Source organism: Pectinophora gossypiella, chromosome 11, assembly GCF_024362695.1.
Source record: "Pectinophora gossypiella chromosome 11, ilPecGoss1.1, whole genome shotgun sequence".
Classification (NCBI taxonomy): Eukaryota; Metazoa; Arthropoda; class Insecta; order Lepidoptera; family Gelechiidae; genus Pectinophora; species Pectinophora gossypiella.
This window is the reverse complement of record NC_065414.1, coordinates 13,010,372-13,028,793: the sequence shown is the minus strand read 5'-3', so window position 1 is coordinate 13,028,793 and position 18,422 is coordinate 13,010,372. Positions and strand designations below refer to the sequence as shown.

Genomic DNA, 18,422 nt, shown 5'->3' with positions numbered 1-18,422 from the left:
CATTCAAAAATTTAAATCCTTTTTTTTTCGTCTTTTTTTTGGCTACAGTAATCGGGCCAACTGGCCGCCCTCAGGCCTGTTGTCTTAAATTTTGTACCGGGTGAGCCCTCAGTGCTCCCCATTTGTCTGGCCAAGTAGTTAATGCCATTTGCGGCAAATCTACAATAAGTCACGTAAAAAAAGTGGTTCAGATCCCGATCCGGGATTCGAGTCCATGGTACTACGATCTGGGGGGTTAAAATGGCCACATCGAAGCGATTCATCTAAGAAAGCAATATTGCAATTTGACATTTGCGCATATAAAAGTAAGTGCGCAATGCAAACAAATGTCAAATAGCAATATTGCTTTCTTAGATGAATCGCTTCGATGTGGCCATTTTAACCCCCTGAGATGCGTTCTCCGAACAGGGCGATCATGATTTCAACATTAGATAGGATTAAAGTTCATAAAATAATTCACGTTTTGGGCGACGTAAGTTGTAGAGCTACGACGATCAAACATTTTTTTAAAACTTCATTAGGTGAAGTAGAACATTAAAAAAATTAAGTTAGTCCTTACTATGTTTTGCTTTTAGGCAGCCAAACTAGGTACTTGCCTGCGCGCATGCGTTAACTTAAGTAATTTCTTAAGCACGGTTAAATATTTAAAGTGAGCGTACCAGGTGGTTCAACTAGGTAACAGTTAAACCGCTCGTTAACTTTAACTGCCCGAAGTGCCTGGTAGCTGGGTTAAGTAAAGCAAGTTATACACTTACTGCATACGTACATAAACTTACCACAAATAAATTATATAAAATACATGATCTATTAAGCTGACGCGAGGAGTGGCAATCTATTATTCGAGCCCTATAACAGGGGATAAAGGGATTAGAAGAAGATTAAGCTGACATGGCAATGGGTTTACAGCTACACTTAAAAAAATATATCATATCTGCTTACATATACATAAAAAGCTCGGTGAAGCGTGGGTACTTAGTTCATTTTGCAACGAATGCACCATTGACAAGCCTAATTAGGAACATAGTCATGACCTTATGTTATATACCCACTAACCCAATAATGCTTATTGGGATATTATACCTTTCGGCCATTTTTGATATGAAGTTCTAAGATGGATGTCATGAGCAATCAGAACATCTAACGATGTACCAATAGTCTCCATGGTCTAGTGACTAGTAACAGCTTCCGTGGTCTAGTAACTAGTAACAGCTTCCGTGATCTAGTAACTTGTAACAACTTCCGTGGTCTAGTAACTAGTAACAGCTTCCGTGGTCTAGTAACTAGTAACAGCTGTTTTGCAGTATGTTGCAAAGGAAAAGATATAACAAAAAGAAAACAGTAAATTATTTATTTGAAACTTCTAAAAAATATTTATTGTAAAAATTGTTAATTTAACAATGCGTTTGTTTGTACTAAATATTAGACAAATAAATACTTGTTACCAAATGCTCAAGCTTATTGATACTCTATTTCACTGAAACAAAATCTTTTTTTTCATTGGTCCCAAGCTACATCATACATAATACAGCTACATTTTCTACAAAATAAAAAGTGCATGCTTAAAAATAAATGAAATACTGCAAACGGCAATTTAAGAAACATAAATTGACAGTCGAACACAGTTTAAAAAAACTGGCAATCACAAATTTACTAATTCAAATTTTTGGTAAATGTGAATTTGATACATTTATCAATTGTAAAAAATAAATAAGTAAAGCATAATAATAATTATATTTATTTTAACGGGAATTATACAAAATTATTGTAATTATTATAATAAAAATTAAGTGATTGTAAAGTACATTGTTGGCATTATTCGAGTTAAGTAACAACGTATTACTTAAATTCGAGAAATATTATTTTCTCGCAGGTAAATACAAAAAATGATAACATTTTATAACTAATTGTAAAAATAATTAATCCTTCTTAGACGATGGGTTTTTTTCACTGTATCTCTTAAAAAGACAGGAAGATTAATTTACCTACATTTTAGCACTTTATGTATAAAATCATACATAAATTATTTTTAAAGATTTTCCTCGCACCACTTCCCAGATTTTTTCGGACATATCTGGACTTCCGTGAAATTTCTACGTTATAAGATTTATTATTTCATGTAGGTACGACTTGTAAAAATGTGCGAATTTATTACAATTTTTCGGCATTTACGACCTTTAAAATTCGAGATGGTAGCCAACGTAATGGTACGAGTACAGAGGACAAAGTTATTACCAAACCAATTTGAAGTCCTTGCAAATACATTTAAGAATAATACCTTATGTTATTCTTAAAATAACAGCAATAAAATAAATCGTAAAACCTGTAACAAAGTTACATAATGGAACATTTATTGTGGATGCATTTTATGCTTTAGTTGATTTAGGAAATCATAAAACTATTATAGCTGAAAATTATATTTATAATTTTATGTGTTGGTTTGAGTTGAGATGTGGTGACTAAAATATGGTTTTGGAATAGGTAATTTTAAACGGACCGTAATATTTTGTCATCATAATTAATTTAACAGCCACGCCGTCTTATATATGGTCGTAAGGCCCAGATGTCTTTTAAAATCCAAATCCCATTGTTTAACTATTGTGTCTGGAAATCCGGGCCTTACGAGGATATAATAAAACAATAATATAATAATAATATTGTTTTTATTCTTTGCCGTAATATTTACCCATAAGTTAAGTAATTATTTAAATATCTCCAATTATCGGGGTATTGAAGTATTTAAATTTCTTTTTAAGAATAAAATACAGCTGTTTTAATACGGCTTTTTGAACATAAATTGAATGGATGCGAATACTCAGACTGACTTTATAAATTTTATGCCCAAAATTTCATAAAAGACATAAAAAAAAGGAATAGAAAGAAACTTCATTCAAAATACAGTTTTGCAACAGAATAAGCCATTATGAATCACGACAAGTTATATATAAGCATCCACCAGGGATATTAAATAACAGAAATCAAAATTAGGAAACAATTCTCGACCTAAATTCGAAATCAAAATCAAATTCGAAAACAATTTCCGATACAAAATTAAAATTTGTCTTTTCTCGCTTCCCACCGTCTAAGAGTTCACACTCATCATTTATCCCTCGTCTGATTTCCTCCTCATCCTGGAGAGGTGTTCGGCCTCCTCAATGGTGTCGGGAAGTCTCATGTTCCTTGTTTCTGGCAGCATCAGTACCAACATGCTTGAGATGAGGCACATGCCTCCGAAGATGACCGTCGGCATGGATTTGTGGTAGAGAGACTGCAAGAGACAGTACACGTTATGGGGAGGATTCTTGGTAATATACAAAACATAAACAGCCTATATATTACGTCCCATTGCTCGGCACAGGCATCCCTATAATCAAACAGTGGTATGACGCATACTCCACAGGCCTGCTCTGGTGTGGTTTGGTGGAGGAGTTTGGAGCTACTAGCCCCACCAAACTTCTTTGAACTCGATTCTGCTTTTAAAGTCTAAATATTTTCCTACGTATATAAAGCTATCATTACATTGTGTGACGGACGATAACACAGTAATTTACTTATTATGCTGTTATTAGGCTGGCACATGAAATCACTCTAGAAATCGCCTGGAAGAAACTGCTATTTAGTGATAAGGCCACCGACTATTTATTTGTAGTTAGTGTATTATTTTTCTTTTGTTTGTGCAATGAAGAATTATGTGTTTTGTTATGAACTTCTTTTGTATTGTATTAGGTTTACCAGACACCGTGAAATTTTAATATTTGTTAATTTGATTTTTTCTAGCATCGAGACAAACCAGCCGTGTTTTAGCGATGCTATGCATCAAAACCGTGTAATCAAAGTTAAAAAAATAATATGTGAAATAAACAAGTAAAAATATAAATTTAAAAACTAAAACCCGACTACGGAAAAATTACACTCCAAAAAGTATGAAACAAGAAAATTGGTATGTTTGAAGATAGCCGTGGTCCTATGCCGTGGTAAGCAAACTCTTAGGACAAATTGGCATTCTGTTTTTGTTTCGTCGCAGTCGGGTAAAAATACTTACCAATAAAGGAGTGAGAGGAGCAAGAAGCGATCCGATCCTTCCAGCGGTAGAACAAACACTGATCAGCGTCTGCCTCATGTTCGTAGGGAAGACTTCGGACACGTAGATGTACACAGAGCTGTACGCCAGGGTGACACTCCACTTGCCGATCAGGTATAGCGGCACTGACCACCAACTCGCTGCGACCAAACGGAATCTGCTTTGAAAAATTTCCCTTATGTTGTTTGCGAGGGTAGTGCGGCGATCAGGGGCGGAGACATGGGAGATTCCAAGGTTGGAAATGAAGTTTCCATAATAAAGATTATTTTTCCATTTATAGTTTCAAGAATACAGAAAAAGGTGAATATATCTCTAATATTAAAACAGATTCAAGAAAAGTAAGATTCAAAGAACACAATATATTTTTCTATTTATATAAGAGATTAGATTCAATTTATGAGTATTGAAAATAGACAGCGATGAATAACGTATTGACAGATGGAAGTTAAAGACATTATTATAGGTCATACCTACTGTGTCTCTGAGACAAAAAAATCAGATAAAAAACATAATTACCGAAATGATGGCTATTGAATGCCTCCTAATTGTTGCTGATTAATTTACTGAGGTTTCAAAATACCAATGAACACTTTTGAAATTCAGTGTACCTATGTCAAATAGTATTATTGATAAACATATTATTTTTTCGGCATTGTTGACGGATTATCGAACAAAGAAACTGGTCATTGTGTCAATATAGTTTAGAATAGGTACTAGCGATGTTACTATATTGACAACAATAGTGTTTGAAAGTAGCACAGTATCTATGTAGAGCTATTGTTTTGGATATTTGTTAGAAAAATATTTATTTATATTTTATTTGTTGACTTCAACAACACGTGTAGTTTTTGTGTTTAGTATTTCTATATATCTGGGTCAATGTAAGGTGCATCTGGAGTAATTTGTTTTATCAACATTAGACGATTAGTGTATAAATCAGCAAATACAAATGACGTATGTAAAAAATACTAATTGATTATTCTCGTGTTGCTTGCTTTGCTCTTTAAAAACGACAATTACTTATACGCGATTGTCGTTCCAATATCAAAGATGGTACGACTTCTTTATTCTATTATATTTCAATTTTAAATAAAGTAAATGGCAGTAATGTGATGAACTATACACCAGAAGTGTTGGTTTTGCACGAAAGTTTTTACACAAAAATTAAGCAATCAGAAATTAGTTGAGTATTAATGTTACATACTTACAAGGCAAGAATGCGAACAGCAAGCTAGTGACCGCACAAAGCAGGTAGCATGGAATCAGCGTTTTCTTCCTTCCATACTTATCCAACACGATTGCAACTACTATATAAGCTGGTATTTCCACCAGCACCACCAACATGAAGCTCACATATCTATTCCCACTGAGGTTCACTGAATTTATTGATAATCCATAATAGACTAAGGAACAGGTGACCCAAAGGAAGGAACAGATTAGAAGTCTTTTCCATATTATGCTTGACCGTATTGCCTTTGAGAACTGTGACTTTTTATCCCCGGTTTGGTTTTGTTGTTTCAATAACGGGTCTCCTAGACAATCGAGTTCCAGTTTCCGGGGGTCTAGCTTGTTGATTTTGGCAGCGCTCTTAAGTATTCTGACGGCTTCATCCCTTCGTCCTTTGGAGAGAAGCCATCTTGCGCTTTCGTTCATAAACCAGACGTAGACTCCTACAATGATGGCGGGGGCGTAGAGAATGATGATATATGTTCTCCAGTTGTTGACGAACCAGGCCAGGAGAGCAATCAGGACTACGCCGATGACGAAGGTCATATTGCACATGGCCGATACAATGACCCGCTGTTTGAGGCCAACCAGTTCCACCGCTGTGGAAGAATAGAATAAATAATACATAACCGTATCGGAGTATACATAAAATAGTGACAGAAGTTGTTGTTAAATTCTTTGTGATAGTAGTCCAATATTGCAGTAAAAACTGCGACTACTTGGCTGATGGCTTCTATGGAAAAAGGACATTAGACAAAAGAAAATTAACAATAAGTAATTAAGATAAATACTTTAACATTTTTATAGCAGTTGCATGTTATAGTGAACACGTGTTATAGTGAGTTTTAATAAAAAAACATTACTATTGACCTATTGTAATTCAATCGAATGAAGTCAAATATCTCAAAGACGGACCAAGCTAAGCTACTGATTGTATGTGTATTATGTAAATGCCAGAGCAACGTCCTATTGGCCCAATAATTTTGAATTCAATAGCCAATTCAAATACATTCATTAATTAGGAGAGTTTTATGAGGCATACTGATTTGCATCTATGTAATATGCATTTTGCGGTATTACTGAAGCTAAATTCTATTTATTATTCATCCATTACGTGGCTCAGTTGTTAAACTTTACTAGCATATACTAGACATAGCCCGAGAGATATATTTTATTCACGAAGACATCGGTATAAAAAAAAAAACAACCCCTGACAATGTAACTACACAATTTTATGATAAGTGGTTGCGTAATTAAGTAAGTAATATTGCCAGATAATAACTTTTCCTCTAGGCATAAAGTTGAAATTATTTTTTTGATTACCTAATAATGTAATTATTATAATATTAGATTTATATATGTATGTATGTGTGTATGTTTATAGGATCATTATTTGTTTTGAAATATCTCGTGCTCTAATACATTTACTTCTTTCAGCCAAAGGTTGCCTAGCAGAAATCGATCTTTAACAAAAAGGCTGCCTATTGTAATTTGTATTCATTTTTAACCGTCCTATATATACAGGGTGTTAGTGACATCGTAACGAATACTCAGGGGGATAATTCAGGCCATGATTCTGAGTTAATATCAAGTGGAATTTTTCGTCGCAAAATTCATGTTTTTTTTTTTAGTTTTTTTAAATTATTTTCAATTCTATACTTTTGCGATGAAAAATTCCACTTGATATTAACTCAGAATAATCAGCTGAATCATCCCCCTCAGTATTCGTTACGATGTCACTTACACCCCACACAAGTACATACGGTAGCCATACAAGTAGGTACCTATGGGTGTTAGTGACACCGTAACGAATACTGAGGGGGATGGTTCAGACCATGATTCTGAGTTGATATCAAGTGGAATTTTCAGTCTGAATATTCCTGAAAAATTTTGTGTTTTTTTTTTAATTATTTTCAATTCCATACTTTTGCGACGGAAAATTCCACTTGATATCATCTCAGAATCATGGCCTCAATCACCCCTCAAAGTTTTCGTTACGATGTCACTAACACCCTGTATATTATATTGCAATACTCACCCATAACATAAGCAGAAGGATACAACCCGCCTCCCAATCCGGCTTCCAAGAAATGCATGGACAAATAAGTCAGATAATCAGGAACAAATGCTCGAGCCATTCCGAAGATGAAACTGGCCAGAGAAGCGACTCCGATGGCGATCTTGCGACCAAATCTGTCTGATATGGCTCCAGTGATAAGCATGGTGACAAACATCCCCGAGTTGTGAACCGTTCCGACCAGCGCGCGTTTCCATTCTTGGCAGCCAAGATTGAACTGTGAGGACCAAAGGAATCGAGGTGCTAATGAGTGAATTTTTTGGATGCATTTATTGGTTACAAATAAGGGCTTCATATATATAGTATATGATTCTATCGATAATCTCATTATTACCATCTGGTAGGATACCAATTACTGTCACATTACAAAGCTTAAGCAGATTATGCTCGTTTTTGGTTACTATTGAGCCACTAATAAATAAAGGCCCCTGACATGCTTCGTGTAACGGCTACATACTTACTTACCTTACATACGTACTTAAGTTACTAAATAGTACATCGGATCCGACTGCTAAAGTGTCCTCCAAAGCACGGATCATCTTACTTTCGGACAATTGAGTGATCAGCATGCGAAATCCTAAACCATATGCTGGTAAAATATCCCAACTAGAGAATGCAATTTGGATCTCGCGAGACCTCGTCAAATTTTTTGGGATCAATACCGAAGCATAATAATTATGACGAGATCCCATTCGAAATTGACTGGATTGCGTGAATCTCCTTGAGTTATACTTTTTGTTTTGATTATGCTGAAGAAAACTCATTTATTTAGTTAGTAATATTATTATAAATGTTTTTGTTTTCTGTCAAAGAAAAAAAATTGTTTTAATTAATCTCACTATCACAAACAAGCAGTTTTAAATTTTTTTATGAACTAGATGATGTTTCCAATATTTCGGATCTCGAATTAGCGATCTTGAGTCTGGATTACGTTCCTTAGCCCCAACACGGTTCGTCATATCCATTTAGGATTGTAATACTAATTATTGCTAAAAGTTGTCTTTTGGTGTCTAAGGATAACTAAGGACTCACCTCTCTGACAAAAGAATACCCTTCCTCATAGACAAAGCTTTGACAGGGTATGGTTTTGCTCTTGTTGAAGGCATCTGGGGTACATTGGAGGCTCAGCTCGTCTATTGGGGCGTACTGCTCGCATGACGACGGCTTATTCTTCTTAGGGTCCAGTGGTATGGCGAAGTTTATCCAAGATGTGTCGTTAAATCTTTGTTCACAGCCATATACTTCACATCTGAAAATGGAATGGTTTTTTTTAATAAAGCTGCTATTTATAGGAAGCAGTTTAACAGTTGAGCACAGTCACATTTGAGGGGTTAAAAAGGCCACATCGAAGCAAATAATGCAATTTTAAATATACGCTTATAGAAGTATGTGATGCTAACCAATGGCAAAAAGCACTAGCGCTTGTTTTTTTTTTACAATAAAAACATTAAATTATTACACAAACAATGCAGGTCAATCTAAATTACCGCCCCCTCTCGTACCTGGTTCAAAGATGCGCATAACCTTTATACTGGTTGCGTTACCGCGCATTATTGCCAAAGAAACCTGTTGAACCAGGAACGAGCCAGCGCAGGGTCCCTACCGCGGTCCCTCAAGTGCCTCCCTAAAGAGCTTATTACACCTACCCGTTCGACAGGCTAGATAAGTCAAGGTCACGGTGGTTGCCATGGTTACTCCCCACCAACTCGCGTTTCCCGATCAGATCGTGTAGACTAATAGCAAATCGGCGGATCGTAACCATGAAAACCACGATATCGAGCGTGTTGGGGGGAGTAACCATGGAAACCATCCGTTACCTTGACGCATCTAGCCTGTCAGACAGGTAGCTAGGTGTAATAAGCCCTTATCGCGGGAATGAAATCCTTGGTCGCCGACCACACACACCCGAAGCCTCGACGGCAAAAGGGACAAAATTCTGGGCGCGCGTGTGAGTAATATTGCTTGTTTACATGAACTGGTTCAATGTGGCCTTTTTGCCCCCTGATCACCATAATCTCGTGTGGATCGTACGGCCGATGACCGATCTCACCAACCCTAGTAAAAGATTTTATTATTGGTCATGTTATAACGATATGGCAATTCAAATTCAAAACTATCTTTATTCAGTAGGTAACATAGTTACACTTTGAATCGTCAATTTTTACATAACCAACGTCTCATCCGCCTAAAACTACTGCAGCTTCTCACAACCTGTATAGCCGGGGAAACGAAGCTGCAAGAAAAACCTCGGCACAGGGCCCTAGACGTTCTTTTTTTAAAAAAAAAAAAACATATACGTAAAATATTAGTATACAATTGAGTAATTTAGCTGCCTAATGTCAGTTCTCAGACAGATAATCAGCATTCATATCTTCTAAATAATCACTAACTTTATAATAGCCTTTTTTGTAAAGTTTTTGTTTAACTACTGTCTTAAAACAGTTGAAAGGCAAATTCTGAATGTCAATGGGAATCTTATTGTAAAAACGTATACATTGCCCCTTAAAAGATTTAGTAATCGACTGACTTGAACGCAGGACTTCCAGGCAAGCCCAACCCTACACTACAGAGATGAGATGTGTTTGAAGATTTAATAGCCAAACTGAATAATATACACAGGCGGTAAGAGAGTGAGATCTTTGTGACATTTTTTTTTTGTTTAAAGATTTAATAATTGTCTGTATCCTAACGTGGTTATATAAACAGATAATTTTAGATCAATTACAATTTTAGTCTTAAAGTCAACTATCTACTTTAATAAATCATCCCACTGATTTATTTTATTGCTAAGTACATCAATTAAACCTTTTTGAACTCTGTCACAGTATACCCAATGCAGTAGGAAAAGTCCTGTGTGCATATCGATATAAATAAAATTTTACAGGGTGTTAGTGACATCGTAACGAATATCTACTGAGGGAGATAAATCAGCTCACGATTCTTTATTAACAAGTGGAATTATCCGTCGCAAAAGTATGGAACTGAAAATTTTAAAAAGCACTAAAATTTTCCGACAACACCCTATATTAAAAGTTGTGTTCCTAATTGGTCCTAATCGATTATGAGAGGACTGCGCGCAGCAGTAGCAGTATTTATATGCATGATTTTTTCTTAAGTGATGGCTTTAAATAAGGGTCAAATGGAACATTCGAGAAGATATTTAGAACGCCTCCGAAAGTACCTATCTACGTATTTCACTTACGAAAGTCCACCATATTAACTGGTCTCACTAGAATTCAGTAGACTATGTTCCCACTAAATACCAAGCTTATAAGCACTCAATATAGTCAATCAGTGGTTCTTTGATATCTGCGTACAAATAGCCAGCTCATACAAATTAATTGCCAATGGTACAAACGTTATGAGAGATTAAATTATATTCAGCATTTCGTAATAATTTTGTTTTCAATTTATTCGTTATTGATACCAACTTTTAATAAATAACCCTTTGAAATAATGAAAATTGCTATTTTTCTGTGACCGATAATCTTTAGGTTTTATTCCGTGGCTTTGTCTGCGTGAAATTTCATTCAAATTCAACATAAGTACATAAGATCTAATAAAAGATAAGAGGAGCTCGGTGGCGCAGGGGTAAACGCGCTCGGTCTGCGATTGTTGAAGTTAAGCAACTTTCGCAAAGGCCGGTCATAGGATGGGTGACCACAAAAAAAAAAGTTTTCATCTCGAGCTCCTCCGTGCTTCGGAAGGCACGTTAAGCCGTTGGTCCCGGCTGCATTAGCAGTCGTTAATATCCATCAATCCGCGCTGGGCCCGCGTGATGGTTTAAGGCCCGATCTCCCTATCCATCCACAGGGAAGGCCCGTGCCCCAGCAGTGGGGACGTTAAAGGGCTGGTGATGACATAAGATCACGCCTACTTCCCGTTGGGGTAGGTAGAGACTCACCACTTTTGCTTCTTCCACTGTAATCAATTAATTTTAAAATAAAATTGCATGTCGTTAAAACCGACTAAGGCATTTATTAACCGACTTGGCGTCGCCATCGCTCTATAGGTGGCAACCCTAAGGCTTAGCCATGGAAGCACGGGTAGATACAAAGTTTTATTGTCATCTGTACCATCTGGCTGTCATTGCATACGCTGATTATTTCCAAAATGCGCATTATGATTAAGTATTTATGAGCGTTATGGGGCAGATAGGCCTTAACATTGGTCTGCAACCTGTCTAGGAGAAGGTAATCTCCGAAATCAAATCCGGTGTGGAGCTCCCGTTAGCTTCCAACCCGAAAAACGGCAAGCTCCTGCAGCAGACCTGGCGACCTGACTTGTCGTTCCTGTGGACCCAAGCGAGGGTCGAGACCGTGACACTGGTCTTAGGCAGCCCTGTGTTTCCTTATTGTCTTCCTGGGTGATGCAGTGTCTTTGGAGAGGAAACTTTACCAACGTCAGCCCAGCTGCGTGGGTTATAACAAGAAGAGTGACAGTTACAGGTTATAAGCCCATACTCTCTGTGGTACAGTGGTTGAGCGATGTGCTCACGATCCGGGTTCGAATCCCGGTGGGGACAAATGACTTTTTGATCCCTAGTTTGGTTAGGACGTTGCAGGCTGATCACCTGATTGTCCAGAAGTAAGATGATTCGTGCTTCGGAAGGCACGTTAAGCCGTTGGTACCGGTTACTAGTTACTGATGTAAGTACGTAGTCGTTACATGATTCATGTCAGGGGCTTTCAGCATTTCCCTGGCATTTATTAGTAAAAAGACTTCGGTGTGAAAAGAAAACATCTCGCGATAACCCGACCAATTCAATTCCACTGCAGAGTTGTATCTAGAAGATTAAGGCAGGTGCAAACGAGGCGACATTTATCGCGCTCTGATATATGTATTGAAGTGGGAATCTTCTTCTATCGTGTGGATTGTGAGGTGAATTACCAACCTCATCAACCCTGGTGTCAGGATTATTATTGACCCGCCAAAGGTCCCTGACATAGCTCATGTAACGCCTACTTACTTACATCAGTAAGTAGTAACCGGGACCAACGGCTTAACGTGCCTTCCGAAGCACGGATCATTTTACTTTTTGGACAATGAGATGATCAGCCTGTATGTAATATCCTAACCAAACTAGGGATCATAAAGTGATTTTTGTGATATGTCCCCCCGGGATTCGAACCCGGGGCCTCCGGATCGTCAGCTCAACGCTCAACTACTGGACAACGGAGGATGTAGGAATGAAAGATTATTATGAACGTGATGTCTAAGAGGTGAAGTTTAGGAACGTGTCACGAGTGTGCGAGTGAGAGAGAGAGAAAGGGGAAGGGAGATGGCTTCGGTTTGATTATTAGAAGCGAGAATGTGCTCTGTACAAAGTGTCGCACTTATTATTACATTTTTCTTTATTATGATTCACAAATAAAGTTAAATAGAAAAAAAAAACGTTTTTTGTCACCGTTAAATCTGTCTTTATTTAGTACTTAATCAAAATGTCATAATTTAACTTTGACCTGGGAAACTACCCAATTACCTACGTATAATTATTCAAAAATAGAATGTAACGGCAGAAGCACATATAGAAATAATTGTTGCTTTTATATTTGAATCACTACCTAATTGCTTCTCTTTATTTTGATCAGAATAATGATGGGTGGAAGTTGTAATTGTGCCTGGGTTTAATAACAAGGGTCATTATTTATACCCAAAAATACAGATACAAGATTGTATTGTTTTTGAAGAATGTAGCCTGGAAAGTCCCTCTTTCAAACCAGATGAAAAATCGTCTCGTGTAAAACCAAGCTAAAGCTTACCTGTAAAATTGTTCCTGCGCTTCAAATATGAAGCCGCATTCAAAGAAACTGCTCAGCAGGACTGGGAAGAGTAATAGGACGAAGTTTAGCAAATTGTATCTGCCGTAGGGTCCGAGGCTCTCTAACACGGAGTCCAAATTGATTTCCTTCTTCCCCTCTTCCATTGGGACCGTTCGTTCCACGGTTTAACGGAGTGGAGTTGACAAACGGAGACTCGAGTTCGCAAGTCCGTTTAAACGCTCTGGAAATGAATTGAGAAATTCAAGATTGGTAAGTAATGTAGCGTGGAGTATTTCTACGGATATTTTTATTCGTATATTCGCTCAAATACGCGGCAGAAATAGAAAAGTATTCGCGTAATACTTGGTCAACTCTGTAGCATTTCGTATGGTAGTCTATAGTTATTCAGTATCTACTACATACATGCATACATAAACTCACGCCTATTTCCCACCGGGGTAAGCAGACACTGTGCATATATGAAGTGTTTGATGAGTGTGGAGGAAACACACACACACACACACACTTTAACACAAAAGAAACGGATTTCTTTAGAGCAACAACTTGATAGCCTGTTATTTTGTTAGGCCTGCTGACTTTGGATATCCGATGAGCATTCGAAACAAGACAAAGCGCAGGTTTAATTGAATATCACACATTTTTTACATTAATAATCTTATATTCTTCTAGGTCCGCACAAAATAGGCTGGCGGTCCGGATGCGGACCTCGGTCCGCCACAGAGTCGTAAGACCAAATGTTCAAATCCACACCCGATTCACACCTGGATACTTCAAAACAGCTCGTTTTACATAGACAATATAAACTGACGTCATCGTACACGCGCATCTGCGTGTGTGGCGTCTGACGCCATACGATTCAAAACTAAAGTAAGACTGAGGGGGTGAGGTAAACCTAGCTCAACCGCTGGTGGAGAGCGGAGAGTTGCCGTTCTTAACGTAGTATTATTCCCTATTCTACTTCCCATTGTTTAACTATTATGTCTGGAAATCTTGGCGTTACGAGGATAGAAGAGAAATTAAGATTTATTATCGAAATATAATTATTTCCGCCGAACTTTTATTCGTATATTCGTTGAAATACGCAGCACTATTCCAAATGGCAACATTAAAAACTGTATAAAGTCTTGTTTGGAGGGATTAGAAAAGATTACTTAGATTGTGGCCATCTTTGTACAAAGTTAGGATCGACTTTAGTTTGCTTCTACTACTTTGTTTTAATCAACTTGCGAAACTTTGGATACGGTGTAACGTTGCAAAGTTTTGTTTTTATTTGTTTTGTTAATTACATAGTATGGTTTTGGTCGGAAACTTAAGTATAGTGAATAAGAGCGTTGGGATCTGTTTACATAATTATAGTAAGCGTGATGGATACATTATGTACTGTACACATAACAAGGATAGAGAAAACAATACAATGATTCTTTAGATTAGTGACGTTTAGGAGATATCGGTGGTCGAATGCTAATCTGTCCTAAGAGTATATTTACCACGGCATAGGGCCACATCTTATCTCCTTAACATCACTATTCGGAAGAATGTCAGAGAAAAATTTTCTTGTTTCATACTTTACAGAGCGCGATTTTTCCGTAGTCGGATATTAGTTTTTAAACTTTTTATCTCTTTTCAAATTGTTCTTTCTTGTACACTGGTCTTATCTGCCTAGTTAGGCTCTTTTTACATAAATTTTGCGCCTTTTTTCCACTCAGTATTCGTTACGGTGTTACTAACACCCATACGTACTTATACGGGGTGTAAGTGACATCGTAACGAATACTGAGAGGGATGATTTAACTAATTATTCTGAGTTAATATCAAGTGGAGTGGGTTTTCAATCGCAAAAGTATGTACATCATCATCATCATCAGCCCATTATCGTCTCCACTGTTGGGGTACGGGCCTTCCCTATGGATGGATAGGGAGAACGGGCCTTAAACCACCACGCGGGCCCAGTGCGGATTGGTGGTTATTAACGACTGCTAATGCAGCCGGGACCAACGGCTTAACGTGCCTAAAACGTAAAACGTTAAAGTATGTACATGAAAATAATTTTAAAAGACAGAGACATGCATTTTCCGACAGGAAATTCCATTTGATATCAACTCAGAATCATGGTCTGAATCACCCCCCTCAGTATTCGTTACGATGTCACTAACACTCTGTTATATAGGTATATTGTATACAACGTTGGTTATTTCGCCTCCGCAATGAACTTATTATTCCGATCACATGGCGAACGTAAACGCTTTGCTCACACATTCTTCATAGAAAAGGAAATAAATTCCTAATGGATTTATGTGGTATTTTAACTTTGGGTCTGGGTGGTATATTGGCTTTTGGGCAAACATCACAAATGGTGGCGATTCATGAATGTGGCAAGAGAAGTGCGCCAGAATCGAAGCAAATCCAATTCCATAGTCTCTTCTTACCCCGGTGGGAAATAGGCCTAAGTTTATGTACGTATGTATGTAAATTATGAGTGTGTGATTCTTATTGTATAGGTACGGTCACGAGCATTAATTATGTATACACTTTGGTACCATGTCACATTAACTTTTTGAAAAATTGAACTGGAAGTCTCCCTAAATGTCAAATATGTTAGTGCGACAGAGTCCTAAAGTGGGTACATTATATTGCTCATGACTGTACGTGTGTGTGTCTGTGAGAGTGTGTGTGTTTATGAATATTCAATGTGCACCATTAGATCCGCCATATCAACTAGGGAGTAGGTCCGATAGACAAACTTCATGGTCATTTTGTTATTGTGTATGTAAGTACTTAATACTTGTATTTGTACTATTATTGTTATTAAAATCTTATGGCTTGCTGCCATGCTTAACTGGGAGCCAATAAATACGCCGACAACATGTCGAATGTCGTTAAAACCGAAATACCGGGCCTGTCAATTCTTCAGATTAGGTAAGCGGACCCTATGAAAACGGTATAACGTTAGGAAGATGATGATGTCGTTAAAACCAAGAGTAAGATCGTATACTTTCTAACATTATGGACTCCGGGCGATCATCAAATCCGTCCTAAGCTTTCGTATCCATAGTGGATGCAAGTTCTCTTCTAATCTTCCTCTATCGTGTGGGTTGTGAGGTATATTACCAACCTCAACGCGTCTATCAACCGTCGTCTATCAACCTCAAGAATAACTAAGGTGTCAGAGTTATTCTTGAGTCTCTTCTAATGAATTGTGGATCTACCGTCCCCGTAAGGGATTATTACCGTGAGTTTATAGTGGGATAGACAGATAGATTGAGAGATGTAAGTTTAGTAATATGCTTCTGTACGAGACCCTAAAAACGAACCAATCAATAACTTGTCATTTTTTATTCCTGATCTAATCAAACCCTTTGGTCCAATAACGTTTGGTATCTAGAGGTCATTAATTAACTAACTGGAGAGTAAGAGGTCAATTGATGAATTAACTGAACTAATCCTATTGTTAATTGAACTAATTTGTCTTAATAAGATGTCTGGCGAGATGGGAGCCATCGGTACGGCAATGCTGGACGGAAGGGGCGCTAAGGGGTAACTGTCAGTTCTATTCAGAGGCGGAGGACAGGAGTCCCAGTACGGCTTTGAAATATACTATTCTGGTCGCCATCCCACTCGCGTCCGAATACAGCGGGGCAGAAGGCAAGAGTGTTGGCAACCTCAACATTAAATTTATATTTTTAATACTATGACAACATTTGTCTCTTCCCCACCGACCTTTTGTCCTCCATTCAACTACTGTATCATACTGTTTGTGCGAATTAAAATTAAAGTCAGTGAGTTTTGCAAGATTTTGGATGTTTTCACCTCCGGCCTAGTAGTTAATGCCATCTGCGGTAAATCTACAATAAGTCACGGCAAAAAAGAACTTTTTTATTTCAGCCTTATCTTAAGACAACCATCCCTCACAGCCACTAGGAACTTTACACCCCAATCCTAACATTGGTCATTTTTTCCCTAAAAAGTAGCATGGAGAATGCTACACCGACAAGAGTGTGGCTCTTAAATTAGTGATGGTGATGGAGATGTGTGGATAAGACTATTTTATATACAGAGTGTTAATGACACCGTCACGAAAACATTGAGGGTTGCATTCAGACCATGATACTGAGTTGATATCAATTGGGATTTTCCGTTGCTAAAGTATGGAAATTAAAATAATTTAAAAAGAAATAAACACAAAATATAATTAAAACACATAATAACGGGTTCTTACCGCGTTCAAATCAGGGATATGAGATTCCCGATATTTCGATACTGTTGCAAGTGCCATGATCACGTGATGACTGATGAGATTGGAGTGGACATATCCCTGATTTAAACGCGGTAAGAACCCGTTATTATGTGTTTTAATTATGATAATAACCGCGTAAACCTAAAACAATGTAAGTATAACACAAAATACCATGAATTCCGCGACGGAAAATTCCACTTGATATTAACTCAGAATCATGGGCTGCGGGTGCGGTGTCACTAACACTATGTATACATGGATAGTTTTTTTAGATTTGTAGTATAAGCCTTATACTACAATACACGCTAAAAAACACTGAACTGATTTAGATGAAATTTGGCATGGAGATAGTTTCAGACGTAGAGAAGGATATAAGATTGATTTTATCCCGGAAATCATACCAAAAGATGATGAAAAAGGGGACGGAGAATCTACTCCAAAGATATAAGCTTTTGGTTATGTCCTTAGTTGCTTCTATATTGTACTAAGAGAGAATGAAAAAAAAAAATACTCTGGCCGCCCTTTTAGGGATTACGAGCTTGACTTTTGTATGTTATTCATGTAGGATGTATTCTTAGTCATTATGCGCTCGTTATTTTATTGCAGATGCTATGTTATTTTACTGTCACAACATATAACTATTATTTACGCTTCGAAAAAATGATAATCTAACTATAATGTGTTTCTACACATTACGTATAACCTTTACGTATACATAATTGGCAACAGGTACGGTCACGAGTACTAATATGTATACACTTTGAAACCATGTCACTGATGTCACCATAATTGAGAAATTATACCGTAAGTCTCATTAAATGTCAAATATGATAGTGTGACAAGGTTCTAAAGTGGGTACATGATATTGCTCATGACTGTACTTACCAAGTCTATAAAATTTACAGAAACAATAGGCATATTTAGGTAAGTACCTAGTTATTTATAAGATACAAACTGGGGGGTCAAAATGGCCACATCGAACCAATTTATCTAAGAAAGCATTATTGCAATTTGATATTTGTG

At 37.2% G+C, this 18,422-nt stretch overlaps 1 protein-coding gene across 3 annotated transcripts in view; it reads right to left on the bottom strand.

The window, feature by feature from the left end:
- Window positions 1-1,332: 1,332 nt before the first annotated feature.
- Window positions 1,333-18,422, bottom strand: part of LOC126370552 (organic cation transporter protein-like) — a 39,789-nt gene continuing 22,699 nt past the window's right edge. The window contains exons 2-7 of one of the 3 annotated variants that reach the window (XM_050015460.1): window positions 13,145-13,385; window positions 8,415-8,631; window positions 7,344-7,599; window positions 5,287-5,904; window positions 4,040-4,218; window positions 1,333-3,265 (exon numbers count right to left, since the gene is read on the bottom strand). In XM_050015460.1, the coding sequence (XP_049871417.1) occupies window positions 3,101-3,265; window positions 4,040-4,218; window positions 5,287-5,904; window positions 7,344-7,599; window positions 8,415-8,631; window positions 13,145-13,308 (1,599 nt within the window). In that variant the 5' untranslated portion in view covers window positions 13,309-13,385 and the 3' untranslated portion in view covers window positions 1,333-3,100. Of the gene's footprint in view, window positions 3,266-4,039; window positions 4,239-5,286; window positions 5,905-7,343; window positions 7,600-8,414; window positions 8,632-13,144; window positions 13,386-18,422 lie in introns of those variants that run through there. The other 2 variants (XM_050015461.1, XM_050015462.1) reach the window with 2 other exon arrangements.